Source organism: Canis lupus, chromosome 33 (genome assembly GCF_011100685.1).
Source record: "Canis lupus familiaris isolate Mischka breed German Shepherd chromosome 33, alternate assembly UU_Cfam_GSD_1.0, whole genome shotgun sequence".
In the NCBI taxonomy this organism is placed as follows: domain Eukaryota; kingdom Metazoa; phylum Chordata; class Mammalia; order Carnivora; family Canidae; genus Canis; species Canis lupus.
This window is the reverse complement of record NC_049254.1, coordinates 23,734,663-23,760,731: the sequence shown is the minus strand read 5'-3', so window position 1 is coordinate 23,760,731 and position 26,069 is coordinate 23,734,663. Positions and strand designations below refer to the sequence as shown.

The window sequence follows — 26,069 nt, the reverse complement described above, 5'->3', positions numbered from 1 at the left end:
CGGGATCGAGTCCCACGTCGGGCTCCCGGTGCATGGAGCCTGCTTCTCCCTCTGCCTGTGTCTCTGCCTCTCTCTCTCTCTCTCTGTGTGACTATCATAAATAAATAAAAATTTAAAAAAAATAATAAAAAATAAAATAAAAAATAAAATTATAAGTCATATTCTATTAAGAGTCTTAAAAATTATTTTGTTCAAAAAATTGTTTGAAATGAATAAACTCGATTGTAACCCAAACATTGTAAGACTTGTATATAAAAATAAAGAATTTGGTCTTTTTAGTGGAAATTTATCTTTGTTCCTAATTTTTAAAGTTAGGATGAATTATTTCTAATCTGATCTAGGATAACTCATTTCATGAGGAGTTTCAGTCATGTAGCAGTGGAAAGAGGTGACTTTTACTTTATATCAAGTGTTTGAACAAGATAATTTTTGTCGCTTATTTTCTGCTTCCTCTCTGAATAGTTTTCTCTTGCTTGGATTCTAGTTTTCACTACTAGTAGTAATCAGTACTGTTGCCTTTTCAGGCTTTCCTGATGTTACTTGTGCACTTCTCTCTTCCTGGCCTGCCCTCCCTCTTTCTTTCTGACTTTCCAAAGTTCTACTCAGTCCTCAAAATCAGTTCTGATCTTGTTTCAGTGGGGCTCTCCCTGAAATTCCAGTTTGAAGGGATTTTCTAGTCTCTGATTCTTCTTATACTAATTTTCAATCCAAATTTTATATTTATATATGTATACAGAGCACTTATAATTTATTCTAGACTATTATTTTTTATTGTTTTTTGGATTTCTTGATGTTAAAAACAGTGATACACTGCTCTGTAGTAAGATGTTGAAAATAAATGAAATAGTAAACTGCAGTACTTTTTGAAAGTTTAAATTTTCCAAAGTTTCTACAATAACTTGTATTAGTTTACATTTTTAAAAATAAGAAAAAAGAATAAGTGAAAATGCTTTTGAAGAAAGGTACTATAAAACATAGATTTTGAGGTAAAGGATGTTTTGTATTTAAGTACATGCCTTAATTTTACCAATATATACTATCAATTTAGTGATTTAGTTGTTTACAATTGCAATGGAAAATTGTAGCTGTGCCTAGCTTGGATTGTAGCTAGCTAAAAAATTTTAATTCTCTGTATTAACTCTGGTAGTTGTTTGTTCATTTTCTTCTACTTTGGTTTTGTGGATTCCCCTAAGTAATTCGTTCTCAGACTGCCCTGATAGAATCCCTCCTCACAGTTTTGGGGACTGTTTGAGGAGGAAGAGTTAGGCAGGCCTAGTAGTCCAGGCTTCAGGTTTCCCAGTCCTCTCTTAATCAGACTAACTCCTTCTCCTGTGTGTTTCAATATCAAGATACTGGAGCAGTCCGGTGGTTCAGCGGTTCAGCGCCACCTTTAGCCTAGGGCACAAGCCTGGAGACCTGGGATCGAGTCCCACGTCGGGCTCCCTGGATGGAGCCTGCTTCTCTCTCTGCCTGTGACTGCCTCTCTCTCTCTCTGTCTCTTATGAATAAATAAATAAATATCAAAATACCATGTAAAATGTCCTTTGGGGGAGGGAAAATGAAGTGTTCTGCTAGTTAAAAAAGCATTGAAAATCACATTTCTAGATGGTTCTTCCTTGGTTTAGTGAATATAGGAATTAAATGTGGACTAAAAAAAAAAAAAAATAAATGTGGACTAAAATCCTCCTTCAGGTATGCAGATAGAATACTCGAAAGACCTAGGAACATTTGAAAAATACCTGTGCTCTTGAAAGAATGTAGCTATGATCATATGTTCTTTTTTCTGCCTTTTTTTTAAAAAAATATTTTATTTATTTATTCATGAGAGACACACACAGAGAGGCAGAGACACAGGCAGAGGGAGAAGCAGGCTCCATGCAGGGAACCTGATGTGGGACTTGATCCTGGGTCTCCAGGATCACATCCTCAGCCGAAGGCGGCGCTAAACCGCTGAGCCACCGGGTTGCCCTTTTTTCTGCCTTCTTTGTAGCTCTTCTATCCTGGCTCTCAGGGTTCCAGTCATGGTCACCTTGATCTACTTCTCCACTCCACAGTATTCAAACACATTTGAATGAAATGAAAGATCATAGTTGTTCATGGCTTTAAAAATTACTAAAACTATTATTGAGTGGTTATTTTGTGACACTTTTATCTAAAGAGGTTAACTCTTTAACCATCTATAGATGGTTCTATATTTGTTTTTTGATGGGAAAGAAAAAGCCTAAAATAGGTTATTATATAACACCTAGGAAGAGTTGTAAGAAATATGGATAAAACTAGTGGTAAATGGCCTAGAAAATAATTTTAGGAAGGATGTATACAAAGAAAGATGAGGAAAACTCACTTTTGGAGTGTTTGTAGAGTACTAAGGAGAGAAATTGATAATTTCTTAAGCGTGATATAATTTAGATGATATGTTTGATTCTGTAAGACATAGGTCAGCTGGAGGAGAGAGCATTTGCCAATGTTTGTAGCATGATTGGTGAAGGTCAGCTTGGGAATGTCAGAGCTAGTTTGATGACACAATCAAGATTGAAATCCATAGTTTCATGTCCTCTTTTTTTTTTCCCTCTGGGGAGCAGGGATTTATTCATAGGGTAAAGTATTTACTTGATTGCCTTCTAAAGAAGGAGGATATGCTGTGAGTTTCTGAGTTTCCCAGAGATCGTTTAGTTGAGGGAGAATTTTATTTGAGAAGGACTAAGAGTGATTTTTTTTTTCTTTGTTTTGGCTTTGCATATACTTTGTTAATAATATGACCTGAGCATGTCCAAATGATCACTGCTTTCTCCATCCCTCCTAATTCTTTTTTATTCTTTTGGATCTTTCTTGCTTTATCCCTATGCTTAGCCAAAACCTTGGTAAAAACGTTGGGTGCTGAGCCTCTAATGAACCTTCCTGGTAGACAGCATTTCACATGTGTTTTCACAGGTAGTTGCTGAAGGATTTAAGTGAGTCCTATATGACTCCACTGATAAGGACTCTTGGAATTTTGTGCCTGGTTTCCTCTGGACTTTGCCCCATGTACCTATTTCCTCTGCTAATTTTGATTTGTATCCTTTTGCTGTAATGAACACAACTATATGCCAAGTTCTGTGAATCTTCCTAATGAACCCTCAAGCCTGGGCATGATCCTGGGGACCTGTAGCACAGTTTGAAAGAATATTCTATGTTAACATTGGAAAGAATTCTTTTTTAAAAAATGTATTCATGAGAGACACGGAGAGAGAGGCAGAGACATAGGCAGAGAGAGAAGCAGGCTCCTCGCAGGGAGCCCGATGCGGGACTCCATTCTGGGACCTGGGATCCCGCCCTGGGCTGAAGGCAGACCTCAACTGCTGAGCCACCCAGGTGTCCCTGAAAAGAATTCTTTAAAGAGAATATATTCCAACTCCTGTATTTTAAGTGAAGAAACTGAGGCTCAAGGATATAAAGTTACTTTCTCAAAGACTTCAGCTGGTCTATCTAGACTAGGACTATCCCACATTGTGTCTCAAATATATTTGTGCCATTTTGCCTTTTTTGCATCTATTTTTATATCCTGTGAGAGAAATAATGTTTTCGTTTTTCCTAAATAATATGTCTAACTAATTTTCTGAGATATATAGACCAAGACTGTTTATTTTAACTTTTTTTTTTTTTTTGGTTTTAAGAACTTTGATCTTATCTCCTATTAAGCCTTCAAATTAGAAGAAAGCTTTCCTTTTTCCCTCAGATACTCTGCATCACTTTGACCTTTGTTCCCTTTTTTTTTTGGCTTGAAGTATAATAGCCAAAATCTTGTGTAAAATCTCACAAATACATATCTTCTGCACTTTGTTTTGAATATTTCTTGAACCTCAGCATTTATTTGTTAACAGCAGAAGCATGTTGGTCTGCTTTACTTGGGAAAAATTCTGTAAGAATCTTTTTAACCTTTAAATAGTAACAAATAATTTAGCATGCTTTCTCCCTTCATTATTTTTGATGGAAAAGGAATAAGAATTTTTAACTTGTTCTAGAGTAAAGGCTCCTAACCTTATAACTTTTCTTCAGAATTTTGTATTTCCTTATCTCATGACTAACTGGGGAGAGAGAATAGATTGACTATTGGCATTAATCGCCTACATTCAGGTCCACCGACTTGTACAACTCCACAGAGCACCTTTCACATTGTATTCTATATGAATGAAAGCTCCTGGAGTTGTGCAGTGGCCGATGTGTTAATAATAATGTGTTAATGATTGGTTTATAATTGAACAGGTGAGGTGTGAGACCTACTGGTACTTCACAACCTACTCCGTGGTAAGCTTGTTGTATTCGATTAGTATTTGGAAATGAGGGGAAGTAGTTTTTACAGTTTTTCCCACCCTCTCCCAACCTATTCCTGTTCTTCCCTTCTAGCTCTTTTCAGATTCTACCATGGTATTCTTTTTTTCTTTTTTTTTTTTTTTAAAGTAGGCTCCATGGGGCTTGAACTCAACCTCCGAGATCAAACGTAAGCTGAGATCGAGAGTCGGATGCTCAACTGACTGAGCCACCCAGGTGCCCCTCTGCCATGATATTCTTAACTGGTCAGAATGAGCAGAGTTCATATTCCCATGAGTCACTTGAAGTACTATAAATGTCACATACTAATGTTATAATTCTATATTTGGAAATCTTAGAGGGGAAGGTAACAGTATTATTGTTCCTCCTCTTGAATCTTCTTTGGAAATATCTGAAACAAGCTTCTTTTCCTTGTTCTGAAATAATAGTAGACCCTTAGATATCTGTAACTATTCCCAGCTATGTAAACAATGGGAGAGCTTATTCCCTACCCACCTCCGTCTTAGCATTTTCGATAGCCCATCTATTTATGATTTATAAAAAAGCCTGGAAGTTTAAAAATAAATAAATAAATAAATAAATAAATAAATAAATAAGCCTGGAAGAAAGAAAGAACAGCCAGAAGAGGGGGAGTAAAATATCTATATTTTAATTTGTATATTAAGAGATCTCTCTTTTGTGACCACATTAGTCTGCTGCCTTCTCAACATGAAGGTATATATGTGACTTGAACTAGGAAAAGTACAGTCTCTGTCCTTAAGATTATGATCTGATAGACAAAACATAAAAGTATATAAGAAATTATGTAATAGTAATGAAAAGTACAATAGTAAAGGCATAATTTAGGTATAATGGTGGTACAGGAGTGAGATGAATTGGTTTAGATTGACTGAGTCATTAAGCTTCATGGAGGATATGCTCAATAATTTAAAAAGTCTTGAAGGATTTTGTCAGTAAATGTGTAGGTGAGGGGTTAAGGACGGTGGTTTTGAGTGGTATTGCTGGTGAAAAGAATATACAAAAGAATAGCAAATAGCATATTTGCTATTTTGAAATTTTTTTGCTATAGAATAGCAAGTCTATAGGTTGCATGTGGAGGAGTGTCAAGAGATTGGGCTAATCTGTTAAGTAGAGAGCTGCATAGGACATACTAAAAATTTCTGGATGTTATCTTGTTGGCAGCAGAGAGCCATTAAAGGGTTTTAGGCAAGACGGTAGCACTGTCAGTTTCACTTAGATCTATGAGAAGGTAGGTTGGAGAATTTGATGAAGTTAATTTTAGGGAGATTACTTCAATAGTTTAAGTGAAACATGGTAATTGAACTAAGGCAATGGGTTTAGACCGGAGGGTGCAGTGGAAAAAGTTTTACAAAGTGGAATATTTAAGATTTAGAGAGTGACTGGATATGGGGAGTCAGGAAAGTTCTAATATAACTCCCAGGTTTCTAATTTAAGCAGTTACTGAGTGGGCCACGAACCAGGGTCAGGATTGTAGGAGGAAGAACACAGCAAAGTCCAGTACACAACTTGATAACATAGATCTGAAATTCAGCAGTGAACTCTACGGAGAGAAATTTTAGTTTTCAACATGTTAAAGATAATGGAACCTGTGGCCACATTTTTGGGCACTAAGAGAATGTGTGTAGAGGGAGAAGACAAGAACAGGAGATTCTAGGGTAGAGTCCTGAGGGAAGGCCAGCAGTTAAGCAGTAAGTGGAGAAGGAAGGAAGCAGGGGGCCCTTTATGCTGTTTACGATTGAAAGGTACCACGATTTGAATTAATTGTGGTTTTCTCTTTCAGAAATGGTAGTGCTATTGGCCTTCCGGTCCCACCTATCACAGCCTTAATCACCCCAGGTCCTGTTCGTCATTGCCAAATTCCTGATTTGCCTGTAGATGGAAGCCTGCTCTTTGAATTTCTCTTTTTCATCTACCTGCTGGTTGCTCTCTTTATTCAATACATCAATATCTATAAAACAGTGTGGTGGTATCCTTATAATCATCCTGCGTCTTGTACTTCACTGGTAAGTCTTAATAGCGTTTTAATTTCATTATGTTACTTAACCAAGAAACTAGCTGGAAAGCCTATGTGTACAAATTATACTTTTCTTAGTAATTTTTCTTGTAAAAAAATGTTTTCTGTTAAACCACAGATTACTTTCAGAACTGTAATCTCATAAGATTATTAAAATATAAGTATCTGGAAAGTTAAAATACAAATGAAAATGCAGAAAACATTTAAGTAACTTATTATAATAATATCAAGAGTCTTGATGTTTAGCTTTCTTTGCACTATTTGTTGGACTTAAGGTGCCAATATGACTAAATTCCAGGAAATTTACCCTTTTTGTTTTTTAAAATTTTATTTATTTGTTTGATAGAGAACTAGTGAGCATGAGAGAGAACAGATGGGGGGAGGCTCTCTGCTGAGCAGGGAGCCTGATGTGGGACTCAGTCCCAGGATCCTGAGATCATGACCTGAGCTTAAGGCAGATGCTTAACTGTCTGAGCCACCCAGGCACCCCGGAAGTTTACCCTTTTAATGACTACCTAATGATGGTTGCTTCTGTAACAAATAAACCCCAAATTGTGTAATACTTCACACACATAATAGTCTGAGGCAGTTGTTTGATTTGCAGGAGTAGCACTTCCATGTGGTCAGTCAGTGGACTCAGACTGATGCAGACTCTGCTGTCTTCCCGTATGTGGTCTCCAAGTTGACTGTGGGTCACTTCTTTCAGCTGGAAAGGGGAAAGGCATAGAGAAGGATAAAGGAGAGGTTCTTAGTGGCCAGGCTCACATCATATTCCCGTATGTCCACTCCTAACTGCAAGGAGACTGGAAACTATGATCCTTTCATAGGATTTGTTACCGTGAATAAAACTGGGCCGTTAAAAAATAAAATCGAGACAAGAACTACCTGTCTTTGCTGAAGTTCCTCAAAATATATTGTAGGTCTCTTCTACCCTCTTTCCATTTATTTAGGAGAGGTTAGATAATCTTGACGCAGAGAATGTTCCCTATAGATGGGTATGTAAAATAATGAGTAAGGCTACTCCGGTTACTTGATAGGTAAATGGTTGGCAGTGGCAGATTCGGATGGAGATAACACTATAGGATAAAGAAGACTGTTGTGCTAGATAGTTTATGTATGTGTTTGGGGGCTTATCAATGATTAGAAAACTTCTTGGCCTGGTGAACATAGGAATCAAATATGGAGGGAGTTGGGCGGGGGGACAGGGTGACTGGGTGATGAGCACTAAGGGGGGCACTTGATAGGATGAGCACTGGGTGTTATACTATATGTTGGCAAATCGAACTCCAATAAAAAAAATATACAAAAAAAAAGGAATCAAATGTGGACCAAAATGTTCAAAATAATATGGAAACGGAATAAACAGTTTTTTAAAAATGATCTTATCACTTGGTTGTTCCTGGAATTAAGTATTAAGAATTTTCTTTCCATATTGATGATATACCTACTTAATACCAAGTAAAGAGAATTTCAGTTTAAGAATTACAATGATTTGGCACAGCTCTTTTTCAGTTTAAGAATTAAACTGAATTTCAGTTTAAGAATTACAATGATTTGGCACAGCTCTTTTTCTTGAGCTTACCTATTCTATCAAGAGTGTACTTTTTGGTTTAATAAACTTTCTCACTTGAAAAACAATAATAAACTTTCTCACTTGAGTTCCTTTAAAAAAAAAAAAGAAGAAGAAGAACTGAGGTGATTCGGTGCCATATTGTGTGCTTTTTTTTTTTATAATCTTTTTTCCTGGATTATGAATTTATGAGTTTAGGACCTGTATTTCATCCTTCTTTGGTCATGGTATTGTAAAATGAAGAAGTTGGATTAGATGACTTTTAAGGCTTCTTCCAGCTGTGTAGCTCTATATGTAAGTTTCTTATTATCTTAACAAAGGCATTGGCAAACATTCATTAAAGGATTTACTATTCTTTGCAAGTATTATCTCATTTACTCCTAAAAACAGGTAGATACTACTGTTTGGTTCCAATATTATAAATGAGAAATAGGAGACCTAGAAATTCCAAAACTGGCTCAAAATCGCATAGTGATGAAGTGAGTACTCTCACTGTTATTTCTACTTCCTATATTTAGTCTATATTTACTCTATAATACTTGTTGGGTAGTTCATTATTCAGTTTTCACTTTGACATTCCATGGAAACTTCTCAGTTGTTGAATTTTCAGGCTAATCAAAGAGCTCTTCTCTCAGTCAACTATTTCTGACAGTTCTTTTAAAAGTCCCCTACAAATGCTGCCTTGCAACAAAGGGAGCCAGTGCTCCTGTTATAATCAGAAAGCTGCTGCTAGAGCTGCTGAGTCCAGAATTATGCTTCCTTTGCTCTGACTCATACCATCAAAAATGGGTGCCTTTTACCCTACCTTGCTCCCTACTTCACTCAGTTCTGAATTCAGGTTTTATGTAATGCTTACGGTTGGCAGAAACTAAGTCAAATCTAGAACTTCAGTTGCAAGAAAGTCTGGAAATGTAGTTTTTAGTTTTCCGGTCTGTGCAATAGAGGAAGTCACACTTGAAGCAGGTTATCCTGTGGACTGGGTCACTTATCTGCCACATATGGTCTTAGCTCACACAAACCTTAGTGTTTAATTGTGAAACTAAGAGTAACATCTGTGGAATAGCAAATAAGAATTTAGCCCATCAGTCTGAAAGGGGCCTGAATCAGTGAGCTTTTCAAAGGTGAATGGGCTGCCAGATACCTAGTTCCTGTCATTGAAGGTGACATAGGAGATGGCTACCTGCTTGCGATGTCGTAGAAGGGACTTAAATCTCAACTAGTGGTCTGTCTCTTTTAAGTCTTCTACTATGTGTGTCTGTCTCAGAAATTTTTCAGATTTATATATTAGGTTTTTCTTTTCCCATTTCAAGATCTTAATAATTATCAAAAAGAAAATATGGACCCCTGAATATGTAAAGTATCATTGTAGCCATCAAGCAATTAGCTGAATGAGTCTTAACCCTCAGAAACATAAAAGCTGAAAGTAGTGTAGCAAATTATTCAGAATAGTCAGGAGTGTAGGGTGATTAATTAGATATTCTGGTTTATAGAGTAAATCATAAGCAGATTACCAGTTTTTAGTGATTTAGAATGTAACAAAATGTATTTAACCATAAGATACATGAGGCACTGAAATCTTTTGATACAAAAATGTCTTAGATAGACTGGTGATACGTAACTAAGGCCCTAAAAGGTTAGGTAGGGGATCTAGTGAATTCACTTGCATTATTTTGGAGGAGTGGGGTGAACAAGGAGTCTCAAAGCTGAGTGGGGATAAATATTGTTCAAAAGGAAATGATCTGAGGTAAGCCATTCTAACATTCTGGCTACTTGGCCTTTAAAATGTATCCCAAATCTGGCCACTCCATTGCCCTTGCTACTGACCCTGTTCAATCTGTTCAGTCCGTCATCATCTCTTACCTGCATTAAAAGCAGTAATTCCTAACTGATCTTGCCCTGCTACAGTATGTTTTCCACCCAGCAGTCATTGTGATTGTTTTAAAATAGAAACTGGCATCCTTTGCATGAAACACTTCCATGACTTTGCATTAGTAAAAATATATATATATATAAACTAAATCTTTTGTTGCTCATTACCTCATCCCAGCCCTCTTGGTGATGTTCAGACACACCAGGCATATATTTTCCTGCCCTGGGCCTTTGTGATTCATTTTGCCTCTACCTGGGGCTCTCTGCTCTCAGATCTTGTCATAAGTGGTACTTTGTTGTCATTCAGCTCTCAGCCCAAATGTCACAGTCTCAGAAGTGTCCTCCATAACCAGCAGTTTAAATTGGCTCTGCAACTCCCTTCCCAGTTATTATTTATCACTATTTTATTTCTTGACAGCGGTTATAACAAGCTAAAATGCTTTTGCTTGTTTGCTTGTCGTTGGCCTTACACTCACATTTATTAAAGTATGGCTTTAGCTGCTGTAATAGAATGGCTAAAACAGAGTAGAACCTTATTTCCTTATTAAGTGATACGCCAGCATGGAAACTCTGTGTTTCCATTGCTCTACTACTCCTAACATGATTCTTCCAAACCATGGTCTAAGATATAGCTGCCCCAACTACTTACTGTCAGCACATCTGGCCAGCAGGAAGGAGGAAAGGAGAAAGATAGCTCCTTCCTTTAAGGGCATGGCTTGAACGTTGTATATATCATCTCCCCTCACATGTCTTAGCTACAAGTAGTTTTTGCAAGGGAGGCAAGGAAATGAACCTTTGTTAAGAAGGAGTCAGTGTCCAGTTAAATTCAACAATGATGGCAGAAGAAACAACCAGTAATCCTTGCCATCCCCTTTTCCTCTCACACCACAGTAAAAAATAAGATCCAGGAGAGCAGGAAGCCTGTCTGTCATTCTTCATCACTGTATCCTCAGTATCAAGAAGAAGATTGTGGCATACATTGTGGGTGTCCAGTACATACTTATTGATGAATTGAGAAATTCAGCTTTTGATTCTGAAAGAATGACACTGGAAACTTAACAGACCTTTTGACCATCAAAATGAAAATAATCCCAATTATGTTTGTTGCTGATGGTTTTTCATTGTACTTGTTATTTATATAGGCTTAGAACTAGAAGGAACCATACAGCATCTAGGTAATACTATCATTTCTTAGGAAGAAAAGGGCAAATATAAGACATGTTTTTAAATCAAGTTAAGAAAGTAATTGACATGTCAGCCAGTTAGGTTAATAGATGCCCAATTAGATTAACATAGCTTGCATAGAAAGACCAAAAATAAGAACTCCTGAACAGTGGGAGTTCCATCTGATCCATTGAATTTGACGCTCATTATAAATGTTGCATTTAAATAAATTATTCTTTTTTAAATGTAATTTTATTTGTTAGAGAGAGAAAGAGAGAGCGCATGAGCAGGGAGGGGGGCAGAGGGAGAAACAGACTCCTCACTGAGCAGGGAGCCCGATGCAGTTCCATCCTAGGACTTCAGGATCATGACCTGAGCTGAAGGCAGATGCTTAACTGACTGAGCCACCTAGGAACCCCTTAAATAAATTGTTCTTGCCATAATTGTGCAGGTTATCACTTTTTACCCCAAAGCTACAGTCTTTTCCTTTCAATACAGTAAACTTTCAAAAAAAGGAGAGGAGTACATTCCAGATAGTTTAAAATTGTGTATGAAAAGTTAAAGCGATTTTTCATGAAAGGGGAAGTAGAATTAGGTAGAAGTAGAAAGTAATCTCTCTACGACCTCAAATTATTGTGGTCAGTACATGTAAGGTGATGTAAGGAGGATCTTTTGAGGGCCAGACCTCTTGATGTAGTAGTTCTAGCTGAATACACATATTTCTTTCTGATGCAGTGATTTGTTTCTCTTACAGAATTTTCATCTCATTGATTACCACCTGGCAGCATTCATCACAGTGATGCTTGCAAGGAGGCTGGTATGGGCCCTCATCTCAGAGGTAACAGCTCATTCACTATTTTTTATCACTTGGAGCTGGAGTGAGTTAGTAGTAGAATGGATTCAAGCTGAATATGTGAAGTACGCAAATATAATTTGAAAACAATTACAAATTAAATTTTTTCTACTTCCGTGTGAGTTGTGCTGGTTCTTTTCTTTCTTTCTTTTTTTTTTTTAAGATTTTATTTATTTATTTGAAAGAGCACGAGCAGGGGGCAGGAGCACAAGGAGACTCCACGTTGAGCGGGGAGCTCTACTCTGGCAATCCCAGGACCCTGAGACCATGACCTGAGCCCAAGGCAGCTGCTTAATCAACTGAGTCACCCACGTGCCCCATGTGTTAGATTTTTTTAAAAAGATTTTCCCACAATGTACTTAAAATTCATTGTGCTAGAATTCAAGAGAACTGTTAGAAATTTCATTTAATAGGAGCTTATTTCTAGCTTCCAAGTTCTGTATAATTTTTCTAATTTTAGGGGATCCCTGGGTGGCGCAGCAGTTTGGCGCCTGCCTTTGACCCAGGGCGCGATCCTGGAGACCCGGGATCGAGTCCCACGTCGGGCTCCCGGTGCATGGAGCCTGCTTCTCCTTCTGCCTATGTCTCTGCCCCTCTCTCTCTCTCTCTCTCTCACTCTCTCTCTCTCTGTGTGTGGCTATCATAAATAAATAAAAATTAAAAAAATTTTTTTTCTAATTTTAATAAAGTAAAAATAGAATGAATTTTAAGTAACTATTGATATGAAGAGTTACATATAAATGAACAGTTGTATCTAAAACTGTTTAAGGTAATATTTACTTGAAATTTATACCATTTGTGGGGTTGCTAGCAAGTCATTTGTTTGAGTTTATTAAAAGTTGGAATTTTAAAACGACAACATCCAAATTTGCATAAAACTAATCTCGAAGATTAGAATCTTAGTGGGCAGTAAGGGAAGACTTGAAATGTTAATATGATCTTTTAAAAATTTAATGTTGTTGATAGAATTGTCCATTGGTAAGATTCTTTATTTGTAAACTCCATTGGAGGAGGTAAATGTGTTCTTTGACAATTTTATTATCTTACGCCCTATAAATGATAAAAACAAAAAAAAAATGTTAACTTAGCTGAAGTGGCTAATAATTTTAATCTAGGATCTTATAATTCAGTGTATAATTTTAAATTAATAATTACTGTAATCACAGATAACTGAGAGTCAACTTTTTTCCTTCTAAGACCTACATTGAAAGTTTTCGTGTCTGTAAGCCCTGATTTTCAGGAACCTTATTTCTTGTAAGCACAGAGTAATTGCAAACATTAAGTCATTACTTAAAAGCCATTTGAAGTTAACTGAAAAACACTGGTGGTAGGATTACCTGTTTTTCACAAAGGGAAAGCCTATCTAAAATCTTTTCTCCTAGGTTCGTTATTTAGGTCTGAAAATAGATGCTCAGAGGAACTCAGTGAGGAATTTTATGTTTTTACCTGTGAAAACAGGCAGGATTTTGTTTCATCTCTTCAATTACTTAGAAATGATACGTGTGTGTGTGTGTGTGTGTATGTCAAATTAGTATATCCAGCTAATGTGTAAATCCTTCACAACTGAGGTTTCTACCTTGGAGCTCCAAGTGCTATAACTTGATGTATTCCATTGTTTTCCTCTGCTTATGGCTTAATAGTAGCTTAACAAGTTTTGTCTGACCTTACGTAGTATATTAGCTGTTTTTTAAAGAAACCTGTAATTCTTACCAAGAACAAAATACTTAAGCTAAGTTTAAATAGATTTTTGGTCAAAGACTTATATCTGTGCCTTGAAGTCCATGAGAAAGCATTAAAGAATGTTTAAATAATTATGGGATCTCTACATAAGGGAATAACATGCAGCCATTACAAAAAATGAAAATGTACTGACCAGTAAGATATTAAGTAAAAAAAAAAAGTATATAATGGTTTAAAAGAAGGTGGGTAGAAGGAACAAAATACATTTGCTTTTAGATGAATAAATTTATCTCTAGGTATATTCACAATATTTTGGTGAATATATTACCCACTCAGAAATTAAAAATAGGAGCTGTATAGTGATTCTCTTCCTAAAAAAGCTAAATAGGTGGTAAGACCTATCATAAGTCATCTTTCGTTCCCTCAATTAAAATGTTTTGCTTTGGGAGGCAGGGGAGAGCTTATATATCACAGAAAGGATTCCTATGTGAGAATGGCCAATCATTTTTAAAGAGAGGCTAGAGGTAATTAATTCAGAAAGCTAAATAGTATTCTGTGCGGAATGCCTCCAACTAGGTAAGACTGTTCACCTCCAGGCCAGTTCTACCTCTTGACTTGCTCCACAAGACCAAAAAATTATTCAGCTAGTCTTCTTCTACCCACCTGAGGTAACTCCCTTTTTAAAAAAACTTTTAGGGCAGCCCGGGTGGCTCAGCAGTTTAGCGCCGCCTTCAGCCCAGGGCCTGATCCTGGAGACCAGGGATCGAGTCCCACATCGGGCTCCTGCATGGAGCCTGCTTCTCCCTCTGCCTGTATCTCTGCCTCTCTCTCTCCATCTCTGTGTCTCGAATGAATAAATAAATAAAAATCTTTAAAAAAAATAAAAAACTTTTAAATAGGAAGGTAGTACATTTTATTGGAAAAAAATTGGAATACACTAAAATAAAAAGAAAAAAAATTTAATTACAGTCTCATTATTGAAAGGACCGTATGCTGGTATATAAATTTTTATTTACATATATACTGTACTTCTCAGTTAACATATTAGGAATATTTTTCTACTCCTTACGTAGCTCATTTTTGCTTCTTCTTTAATCTCAGCTAAAATATCCCTTCCTCAGAAAGGCTTCCCTAGGTTGGGTTCTTTTTATTTGCTTTCCCTAACAGCCTTTTCCTGTAGCACTTACCACAATTGTAAAAATAATTATTTGTGTAAATATAAGTTTAGTATTTATCTTTCTTGGGCAGCCTCATAAAGACAGAGTTCTAACTTGTCTTGATTATTACTGTATCCCTAGGACCTGATACGGTATCTGTCATACATAGCATAGTAATTAGGAGCTTGGGCTCTGGAATAAGACAGAAATGATAAATACATTCAGGTTCTGCTATCTGGTGACATTGGGCAGAAGCCCAGCCTTCTTAATTTTGAAAATGGAGGCAATAGAGTAATCCTAGCAGTTTAAATGCCTTCCTTAGGCTTTGACATGTAAGGTACATAGTCGTGAGACCATGTATCAGGGGAGTGATACGCATTTTTGCCCTCCTGTTACTGAGAACGGTTAGTTTGAACCTTCTCTATGGTTTGAGGCTTAGGGTATTAATTCAACTGCTTTTTGCATTTATAAGGAACCATAGCGCATATATGTTACAGATGCTGCGTTGTATATTGGGAAAACTAAGAAATGGATAGATGAAGATGAAGGACCTGAAAAGCTCCTTACCCCCTCCCGTTACTCTCGACCCCACATAATTTTTTCCCCTTTGTATTTGGACACCGCTGCTTTGAGGTTGTAGCATTCTGCCGTTTTCCCCTGCATTTTGCTCCTTCTCTTCCTAGTTCATTCCGAAAGAGAATAACATTGCAGAGCTTCACATTTAGACAAGTACGCTTTCTTACTATATTTAATCTGTTTTTAAAATGTGTGGTTAAGGGAAAATATTTGAATAGCTGTGATATAAAGAAGCGGAAGTGATTGTCCATTATTTCCATGTTTGCAAAAGTCAGAAAAGGAGCTTTTATTTATATAAGGATTTTTAAGAGAAGATCTGATTATTTTTTGAAGCTTCAGTAATTCATTAAACATTAATTGGGCAAATAGATTGGGGGGAGGATTCCAAGGAAAATGGAAACAATGTTGCTACTATTGAGGCTATTACTGTTTAGTCTGAAGTCAGATAAATTAATGGTTCACTATCTTTACCACCTGGTGCATTATTAAAATATAGGTGCCCTGACTTAGAGTTTTGTTCCCTATATCTGGTAAGGACAGGCAGTAGGAATTTGCAAGTTCAGTAAGCAGCCCGAGTAATTCTGATGAATGTGGTTCACGGACCATACTTTGAGAAGCCCCAATGTGTAAAAAAATTAGACAATGTCCTAAGAACTTAAGTGAGGTCTGTATGAGACACCGTGGGAATGCAAGGAGGAACCAATGAATTGCCTGGAGAAGTCTGAATCTTTAAAAATGAGTAAGATAAGATGAAATGGGGCAGTTTTCCTTCTTTCCTCCCCCGTTGGGGCAGATTTCTACTAAATCTACTGATTCCTTGAGTCACATTGCTTTTGAATACAGCAGTTTCTAAAGTGTATTCCTTTTGGTGCTTCCAAACTTTCAGGCCACTAAGGCGGGTGCAGCATCTATGATTCACTACATGGTTCTGATATCAGCTCGCTTGGTGCTACTCACTTTATGTGGATGGGTACTTTGTTGGACCCTCGTCAATCTCTTCCGAAGCCATTCAGTCCTCAATCTACTTTTCCTTGGCTACCCGTGAGTACTCAAGTTTTACCATTTTATTAGTAAGTTTTTAAGGAAATTATTTGGGTCAAGCAAACAATAGTATAAAAGTGAGGAAGATGAAATTCTTCAAATATAAACCAAAAGCTCAGAAAATATGAAAAACCCATGGGTAGGGTAACCATATAATTATTTTTTATACTACGATACAATTGGGACAGTAGACATGAACCAGGACTGTCCCAAGAAACTTGAGAGGTATGGCCATTCTACCAATGGAGAGCATTTAATTGGTGCTCTTTATCAAATAAAGCATGCAAATACTGCCTATGTTGGCACAAATGATGGGTAATTAGTTCAATGAACTGGCTCACCAGTCTTAACTCTTGGTCAGATTACTTTGATCTTTGGGTTCACGTAACAGGAATAAGCCCTGTGCGCTTAAGTCCTTTTTTTTTGACCAGCATTTTATGATGGAAATTATTTTATTTTATTATTTTTTTTTATGATGGAAATTTTAAACATGAGATTGAAAGAATTTTTCAGCACACACCTGTGTTACCCCACCTAGATTCCATCCATTAATATTTTACTATAATTGCACAGCACATAACTGTCCAACTAGTCCTCTGTCCATCCATCAGTCCATCTTATTTTTGGTACATTTCAAAGTTAAATTGCAGACCTCAACTTCCTCCAAAATATGTCAGCAGGGATCCCTGGGTGGCACAGCGGTTTGGCGCCTGCCTTTGGCCCAGGGCGCGATCCTGGAGACCCGGGATCAAATCCCACATCGGGCTCCCGGTGCATGGAGCCTGCTTCTCCCTCTGCCTATGTCTCTGCCTCTCTCTCTTTCTCTCTCTGTGACTATCATAAATAAATAAAAATTAAAAAAAAAAAACAATATGTCAGCATATGCATATCAATTACTAGAATTTGATATTTGTTTACAGTTTTTCTTTTGAGGTAAGATTCATGCATAAAATCAAATTCATAAATCTGGTGCGTATTTGCTGAGTCTCGATAAATGTATATACCTGTAAGTCAAACCTCTATCCCAGTGTACAACATGACTGTTATCCCAGAGGTCTATTATCCCAGAGGTTCCTTCATGCCTCTTTCCAATCAAACCCATCCTCCACTCCCCAGAGATAATCACTATCCTGATTTTTCCCACCATAGATTAGTTTGCCTGTTCTAGCATTTCATATAAATAGAACCCTACAGTATATACACTTTAGTTGTAAGGCTTCTCTCACACAGTGTGAGAATTCAGAATAGTCAGGAGCCTAGGGATCAAATATTCCAGTTTATAGAATAAATCATAAGCAGATAACCAGTTTTCAGTGATTCAGAATGTAACAAAATTTACTTAATAAGATATATGAGGCACTGAAGTCTTCTGATACAAAAATGTCTTAGATAGACTAATGATACATGAATAAGACCCTCAAAGGTCAGGTGATCTAGGGAATTCGCTTGCCTTATTTTGAAGGAATGGGGTGAACAAGGAGTCTCAAAACTAAGTGGGGATAAAATTGTTGCTTTTGAGAATCTTCCATGTGTCAGTAATGTTTCATTGTATGAATATATTAAAACTTATTTATTCTGTTGAATACCTGGGTTTCCAGTTTTGGGCTATTACTAAAAATAAAACGGTTAGGCACTTTCTTATATGTCTTTTTTGTAAGAAATCTTTTCATTCTCTTGAAAGAAATACTTAGGAGAGGCCTTACTAAGCCATAGGGTAGAAGGAATATGTTCAGTTTTATAAAAATCTACCAGACTTTTTCGCAAAGAAGTTGTATCATTTTATCCTCTCATCAATTCTGTAAGCATTCTGGTTGCTCCACATTTTTATCAGCATTTGATGTTTTCTGTTTTTTAAATTTTAGCCGTGCTGATAAGTGAATAGTTGTATCTTGTTACTGGCTTTTAAACTATTCTGCATAGTTTAACTTGTATACCTTGGGCTAATACTTTCTTCATTGGATATTAGTGGATAGCTACCATTTATTAAGCAACAAGTTCTGTGCCAGGTGCTGGGCTAGGTGTTTATAAGCATCACCTCATGAAATCATCACCATAACCCAGGAGGCTGTGTATTTAGTCTGACATAACAGATCCAAAGTAACAGATCCAAAGTACTTTTATCCAAAGTACAAAGTATGTCCAAAGACATAACTGAGAAGTTTATTCCTCTCTTCTGTACAGTATGTGTATAAATTGTCTTGGATAGCTGTGGCAGCTAGATCCGTGGTGTTGGGACCCAGGCTCCTGCTGTCTTTCTTGTTCCACCCTCTCTAGCAGGATAGATTATAAGGGAGGTTGGAAATTTGTGTTTAGTAGAACAGCTGTATCTCAACTAAAAATTCTTTTGCAGTGGAAGAACAGGAGAATGGTGGCTATTGGCAGACAATTAGCAGGCTTTGCCACAGGTAAAGACAGATAAAGAGACTAAAAAACTTTCTTATGGTCAGTTAGTGAGAAAGACTCAGGTCTTTTTGATTCTAGAGCTCTTATCAGCACCATTACTCTAATTAGTAGTTCTCAAAATGTGGTTCCCAGAACAGCGGCATCAGCATCACCTGGAAATTTTTTAGAAATAGAAATTCTCAGAATCTACCTCAAATCTACCGAAACAAAAACTCCAGAAGGTAGAACCCAGCAATTTGTCTTTTAACAGGCTCTCCAGATGATTCTTGCTAGCTCAGGTTTGAGATTCATTGCTTTAGATAACCATTTATTTATTTTTTTTTTTTAAATTTTTATTTATTTATGATAGTCACAGAGAGAGAAAAAGAGAGAGAGAGAGAGGCAGAGACATAGGCAGAGGGAGAAGCAGGCTCCATGCACCGGGAGCATGACGTGGGATTTGATACCGGGTCTCCAGGATCGCGCCCTGGGCCAAAGGCAGGCGCCAAACCGCTGCACCGCCGAGGGATCCCCTAGATAACCATTTAGAGTGCTGAAATGTAAGCACGGATTTAAATGGGTAGTTACATAGCATAAAATCAAGGTCTAATCAGAGATTATATGGGCAGAGATGGCAGGAAGAGTCTATTGGTTGTGCTACAATAGTTCTAATTATACTACTATTTGTTTTTCCAATTATACTGTTTAAGGCAGTCATCAACCTAGTTCATTAGTATTACCCTTTTTCCTACAAGATTAACTCTATATTATAAACATCATTTTTCATGATTCATATTTCTTATAAGGTGTATATATTTTACATCAGTTTCTGTATTTCTAGATTAATATTTTAACTGCTTTGATTTCAAATGATGTCATTATTCTGTTTCTCAGCAACAGCTGGTTGAATCAGTTAGGTTTAACTGTATTTGATTTGAAGGGCTAATTATGGATACATCAAGGAATATTTTGGCCAGCTTTAAAAGGATTACCATATCAAAATGGCTAGTAAACTTTTCCATTTCGATTTAGGAATATAAAGAAACTTATTTTTGAAGGCTCTCCACACTCTTGTAAAACAATGAAATAAACATATAATTTAAACAGATTTTATGTTTAAATATATTTGCCTTCACTTTTTAAAAGTCTAATAACTTAAATTTTAAAAAGTGTGAGAAATTTAACATATTAGACAATGACAATAACTACATTTTTATTTTCTTGTTTGTTCATAGGTTAAAAAAGGGATTCTTTTCTGCTTTTTTTTTTTTTTTTTTTAATTTGATTCTCAGCTAGCTTCTCAGTTTGGGGTAGTTTTTTTTTGTTTTGCTTTTTTTTTTTTTAAAGTTCTTTTTTTTTTTTATTTTTTTTATTTATGATAGTCACAGAGAGAGAGAGAGAGAGGCAGAGACACAGGCAGAGGGAGAAGCAGGCTCCATGTACCGGGAGCCCGACGTGGGATTCGATCCCGGGTCTCCAGGATCGCGCCCTGGCCAAAGGCAGGCGCCAAACTGCTGCGCCACCCAGGGATCCCTAGTTTGGGGTAGTTTAGTCCAGTGACTAATGGTTGTTGCTCTTAGGTTTATCTTGAATCTATCTACTGCTCTCTGTAACCTCTGCTATTATGTTCTAAACCTCTGTCTGGTTTTCTGGCGATCCATTCTTGCCCTCCTTTCCATTTTCCATTGTAACTGTAATGATTTTCAAAATGGAAGTTGGATCATGTTACTAACCGTCTTTAAAATTCTTTAATGAATCGTTTCCTTTACCCTCTTCATCTTACAGAGCCCTCCAAAGTCTAAGCCTTCGATACTATACTGCCTTTCTAGTTTCTCTCATTGTACCCTATATCAGTTGTCCATTGCCATATAATGCTGTAATAAACAACTGCAAAACCATGGTAGCATACCACAGTATGTACTTACTTGCATGCATTGGATTCAGTCGGAAGTCAGGAAGCTCTCCTGGTCTTAGCTGGGTTCAGTCACACTTGTGGGATTGACTGACTATCAGTTTAAGTAACTAGGACAAGTCAGCTCTGCTCTACGTGTCTCTCATGCTCTAGCAGGCTAGGCATGGACACATGAAATTGATCGAATGGCATGAGAGCAAGCCCCAGTGTGCAAGCCCATTTCAAGCTTCTGATCACATCATGTTTCATGGTGGGCCAACAGGTCCATGGGCCAGAACAGGTCACATTGTTGAACCCATTGTGGGGATAAGGCAAGGTCACTTCATACACAGAGCGAGGGCTGTGCAGTAAGACTACAGGAAGAGTTAAGAAATGGGGCCATTATTGCAACCTGCCACACACCCTAGCCTCTTGTCTCACCTCTACATGTGTAGTTTTTGTTTCAGCAACAGTGACAGGTTTCTCTGGCCTTCACAGTTTTGCACGTGTGTGAACTCTGCCTGTTGCCTCTGCATTTACTCCCTCCCACACTACTACTCCATGGTACATTCACAGTGGGTCCCAGAGCTGCTACCCATTCTCTTACTTTATAACAAGCTCATTCTTTCTCCCTCTATAGAAAACTGTGAACAGGTGAATTTGTTAATATTTGTCTAAAATATATTACTAAATAGGATATCTTTGTATTTGCTATTTTTCTTTAAATTTTTTTAAAAGATTATTTATTTATTTATTCATAGAGACACACAGAGAGAGAGGCAGAGACACAGGCAGAGGGAGAAGCAGGCACCATGCAGAGAGCCTGACGTGGGACTTGATCCAGGGTCTCCAGGATCACACCCTAGGCTGCAGGCGGCGCTAAACCGCTGCGCCACCGGGGCTGCCTGTATTTGCTATTTTTCATACCTGAATTTATGCCTGCAAAATGACCGTTTTATTTACAATATGTAAGTCACAATGTGGACATTGCTTATGAGGACTGGGGAAAAGTATTTTGAAAAGCTTTAAGGAACCGAGGTTGAAATAACTATCAGAAGTTATGAAAAGTCTCAAAAATATTCAGTCCTTTAACCAAGTTATTCTACTTATAGAAATTTATTTAAGGTACTTCTAGAATTGTTTTCATTAATATATCAAATATTTGCTTAGTACCGACTAGGTTTCAGCCACTATTCTAGACATCAAGGATATAGCAGTGAATTAAGCAGACCCAAATCTCTGGCACACTGAACCTGCAATGTAGTAAGGGGAAGATAGACCAAAAAACAACCAAAAAACCCCACCCAAATAAAAAACCTGATAGACATGTAAAATATATGAAGTGGTAAGATCTGTGAAGAAAAATAACTAGGCAGGGGGAAGGGAACTAGGAGTGCCTGTAGAATTGAGGTGGGTGATGTAGTGGGGAGGCAGAGGAACCCCTCATTAAGAAGGGGAAATTTGAGGTGAAGGGCATGCCATTTGAAAATTACCAGATGACACAAAGATCATGTAGGAAAGTGCTTTATCCATGCATTCATATGGTAATGCAAAGTAAGAAACCGCTGGTTTCCAACAAGAAACAGGTAAATTATGGTACATCTGTATGAGACTACTAGTATTTTAAAAAAATTGTTGTAGAAAAAATATTTAATGACGTGAAAAAATGCTCAAAATAGGTACCCATACATAAACACACACTCAAAGATACAAAACAGTTTATACTCTATGAGGCCAAATGTATACAAGTATGAAGTCTGTGCACCCAGTTGTAAAAATTCTAAAAGCGATTGTTTTTACATGTTTTCTGTTTTGTCACTGTGATTTTGTATAGTCTTCTGTTATTCTACGGTGAACATGTATTGCCTTTGTGAGAAGAAATTAAAGAACTTCCCCAATAATGAATTTACCGTCAGCAGAGTCCCTGTTTATATTATGTTCATTCTGGTGAATGACTATTTTACTAATATAGTTACCAGATTTGATCTATGGTGACGTCTGTGGTCTCATTATCACGTTTACTGTTTTCTGCAGGTTTGGCGTTTATGTTCCTCTCTGCTGTTTTCACCAAGATAGTAGAGCTCATCTTCTTCTCACAGACTATAACTATATGGTTCAGCAGCAGGCTGTAGAAGAAAGTGCCTCAACTGTGGGTGGCTTGGCCAAATCCAAAGACTTTCTCTCCCTATTGCTGGAGTCTCTAAAAGAACAGTTTAATAATGCCACGCCCATCCCCACCCACAGCTGCCCCCTATCTCCAGACCTTATTCGCAATGAAGTTGAATGTCTGAAAGCAGATTTCAACCACAGAATCAAGGAAGTTCTCTTCAACTCCCTCTTCAGTGCCTACTATGTTGCATTTCTCCCCCTGTGTTTTGTGAAGGTAAGTGGTTACTTTTATGTGCTTCCTGGATTTGTGTGTGAATGACATAAACTGGGTATTTCTTATTTAATCCCCCTTTTTTCTGTCTCCCCTTTGGCAGCCTGGATGGTGGAGTTCGGCTGCATCCGGAGTGCACTAATACCGCTCCTGGTTGGCGGATAGGTATTTCCATATATGTGATGCACCCGTGGTGGTCCCTCTTTTTTTCTTTTTTAAAGTTTTTTTTTTTTTTTTTAATTTTTTTTCCAGTTTCCGGGGAAAATAAAATTTGTGTTTATGATAGAATCAGTATGTAGTAGCTTAAGAGGATTGAGGTTTTAATAAAATTCAGCCTACCGTGGTTGGTCTTAACATGGTTAATCAGGAGTTTCCTTGAATTTAATCTAACCTTTATCTAAATTTCAATTTACTTCAGTAGAAGAGAGAAGTGGTCTGGATGTCACTTGGGCCCAAAATCTTTTGGGACATTTTAGTGCCCTTTCTTCACCTATTGAGAAGCACATCTGCAGCCGGAGTGGTCATTTACAGAGGGCACTCACCTCTTCTAGAAAGGAAGCACTTAAAATATAATTGCCTCTCCCTCCCAACCTAATTCATACAGCCAGAAAGTCAGGTTGAAGGATTTTGGAGGACTCTGCTCTTGAACTTTCTGCACGGACAGCAGGACAACCCATGCATGTGTGACTCAGTGTGGCATTTGTCTGCAGGGCGTATGTACACGCACCCACCCCTACCTTCTTGCTTAACAGTGCATGGATCATTTCTCTCTCTTCTGATTTCTTCCAGAGTACCCAGTACTATGACATGCGCTGGTCATGTGAGCACCTCATTATGGTGTGGATCAATGCTTTTGTCATGCTCACCACACAACTGCTGCCGTCCAAGTACTGTGATTTGCTACATAAATCAGCTGCTCACCTGGGCAAGTGGCAGAAGCTCGAACATGGGTCCTACAGCAATGCTCCACAGCACATGTGAGTAGCCTAAAGGGTAAAACCATATAACACCTTTCTACATGCTGCTGATCATGTTTATTTGCTTTGTATGTCATTCTTGTTCTTGGCTTTGAACATTAATTTTTTGTTTTTTGTCTACATGGATGCTTGTCATCACTCTAAACTGAACACAGGGGACATTAACTCATTCCCACCACCATCCCCAGTCCCTCCTTAAATGCCTCCTACCTTTCAGCTGCCCGGTTACCCTGGAGTGTATAATTTGTTTCCCAGGCTGTAATAGTGGAGTTTTCTTTCAGTCTTAACCCTTTGCCCAGATTGACAGAGTCATGATATATTTTTAATTCTCTTTGGAAGATTGTAAAATTCATCTTTTCTTCATTGCCACAGCTTAATGGTTGCTAGCTAATCATCTCACACTCAGGCAGCTAAAATTTGCTTCTCTCATCTTTCCTTTCTAATAAATGTAAATTTGTTCTAGTAATTTTCTTTGCTTGCATTTTTTATTATTTTTCCTAAACTTGCTAATGAATGTTTCCCTGCTTTTTCCATATTTAATGAAAACTGTCCCTAATTGAGTTCTCTGTGAGTATTCCTCTCATTATGTCCCCTTATCAGTCATTTCTGTGCATGGTCCCTATGATCCAAAGTGGTTAACTTTAGAACCCTTTTGTTCTCTCACTTCTGAGCCCTTTGCCATACCTTCCTCTCAGACCTGGACCATCTTCATCTTCCTCCCTTTTACAATTGGAACATTTCACAAATTTCATCACCTAGAAATTCTTTCCTAATGAAGTGGGACAGATTGAGGGGACTTTCCCCTTCCCCTCTCCCCCTCAGAGTCATCCCTTCAATTATCTGCCTTGATGTCTGATACAGATTAGCACAGGCCTTCAAGCCCAGGAACTGAAAGAGATTGGGCCAGGCTGAAAAGAAACCCGACTGTGGGCAAAGGACAAATTTCAATAAAAATTGAAAATACAATCCACAGTACTAGTACTGTACATCTTCAGGCTCCTGATGGCACATGGCCATGAGGTGTATCATCACTTTAATGCTGGTAAGTGTGAGCAAGGCCGACGGAACATTTTCTGAACTGGGAAAGCTTTAGGGTGCTAGACCTTTTTTTTTTGTTTTAATATATCTAAAATGTTATCCCAGTTCTTACCCTAGGAAACTAACCTTTCCAAAATCAGGAAGAGATGAATTAACTTAGATTTTTTTTTAAAAAGCTTAACCTGAAGATCCCCATCCCCACCCCAACTCCATCACATTGGTGCTGGAAACAATGAAGCTTCTTCCATAACTTCTTTTTGCTAAAGAAACTTCTATAAAAATAAACCAAGAAAGCGGTAAAAAGAAAAGTATGTGTGTCAGTACCTTGTGTGTCTCTGTGTTCTGTATAGCTTCACGTATGTATGAGGCATTTGAAGTATGTGACAAATAGACTGATTTTCTATACCTTTGGGGGATGTAATTCTGCGGTAAACGTCATGCTAATTTGACAGCGTGTTCATTTCTCCACTATTCTTACTACTATTGCATTTTCTCTTCTTGTTTGTTCTCTCTAGCATTTTCATCAATATTTTTGCTCATTTGGGATTGAGGTGGCAGTCCACTTGCTTGCACTCGATTTTCTGGCTCATAGATGCCTTACACATTAATTTCCTAAGCCTCATAGGTCCTTTGACACTGAGTTAACTGTATCACTTTGCAACCTCTCTACTATAGCAATGAAGTTATAAGAACAGATCCTTCCTAACTTTCCAGTTTGACTATGCAATTACTATATTCTCAGAATTCAGGCAGATGAAGCTTTGAATACTTAATTCCTTCCATAGAAATGTAATTGGCCTTGCCAGACACTGTCTTATCTGTAATTGCCAATATGCTAACGTTGCATTTTTTTCTCCCTTAGTTGGTCAGAAAATACAATATGGCCTCAAGGGGTGCTGGTGCGACACAGCAGATGCTTATATAGAGCCATGGGGCCTTACAACGTGGCAGTGCCTTCAGACGTATCCCATGCCCGCTTTTATGCAAGTACCACTTATTTCTTTTCAAACATAAACTTAGTGGTAAGTGTTAGGAGGCCACTATGTGTGTAAGCACCTCGCACAGTGTGTAGCTCATACTAGGAAATTAATACATGGAATTATTACTACTACTATAATGCCCCTTGTCTTTTGGAAATGTATTCTGAA

At 37.6% G+C, this 26,069-nt stretch overlaps 1 protein-coding gene across 4 annotated transcripts in view; it reads left to right on the top strand.

Annotated features, from left to right (window-relative positions):
- Positions 1-26,069, top strand: part of TMEM39A (transmembrane protein 39A) — a 38,072-nt gene that overhangs the window by 6,816 nt on the left and 5,187 nt on the right. For 2 of the 4 annotated variants that reach the window (XM_038582928.1, XM_038582927.1), the window contains 7 exons: positions 6,110-6,332; positions 11,701-11,784; positions 16,099-16,253; positions 21,288-21,494; positions 22,561-22,909; positions 23,696-23,883; positions 25,784-25,904. In XM_038582928.1, coding sequence (XP_038438856.1) covers positions 6,110-6,332; positions 11,701-11,784; positions 16,099-16,253; positions 21,288-21,494; positions 22,561-22,909; positions 23,696-23,883; positions 25,784-25,904 — 1,327 coding nt within the window. Of the gene's footprint in view, positions 1-6,109; positions 6,333-11,700; positions 11,785-16,098; positions 16,254-21,287; positions 21,495-22,560; positions 22,910-23,695; positions 23,884-24,744; positions 24,926-25,783; positions 25,905-26,069 lie in introns of those variants that run through there. The other 2 variants (XR_005383365.1, XM_038582929.1) reach the window with 2 other exon arrangements.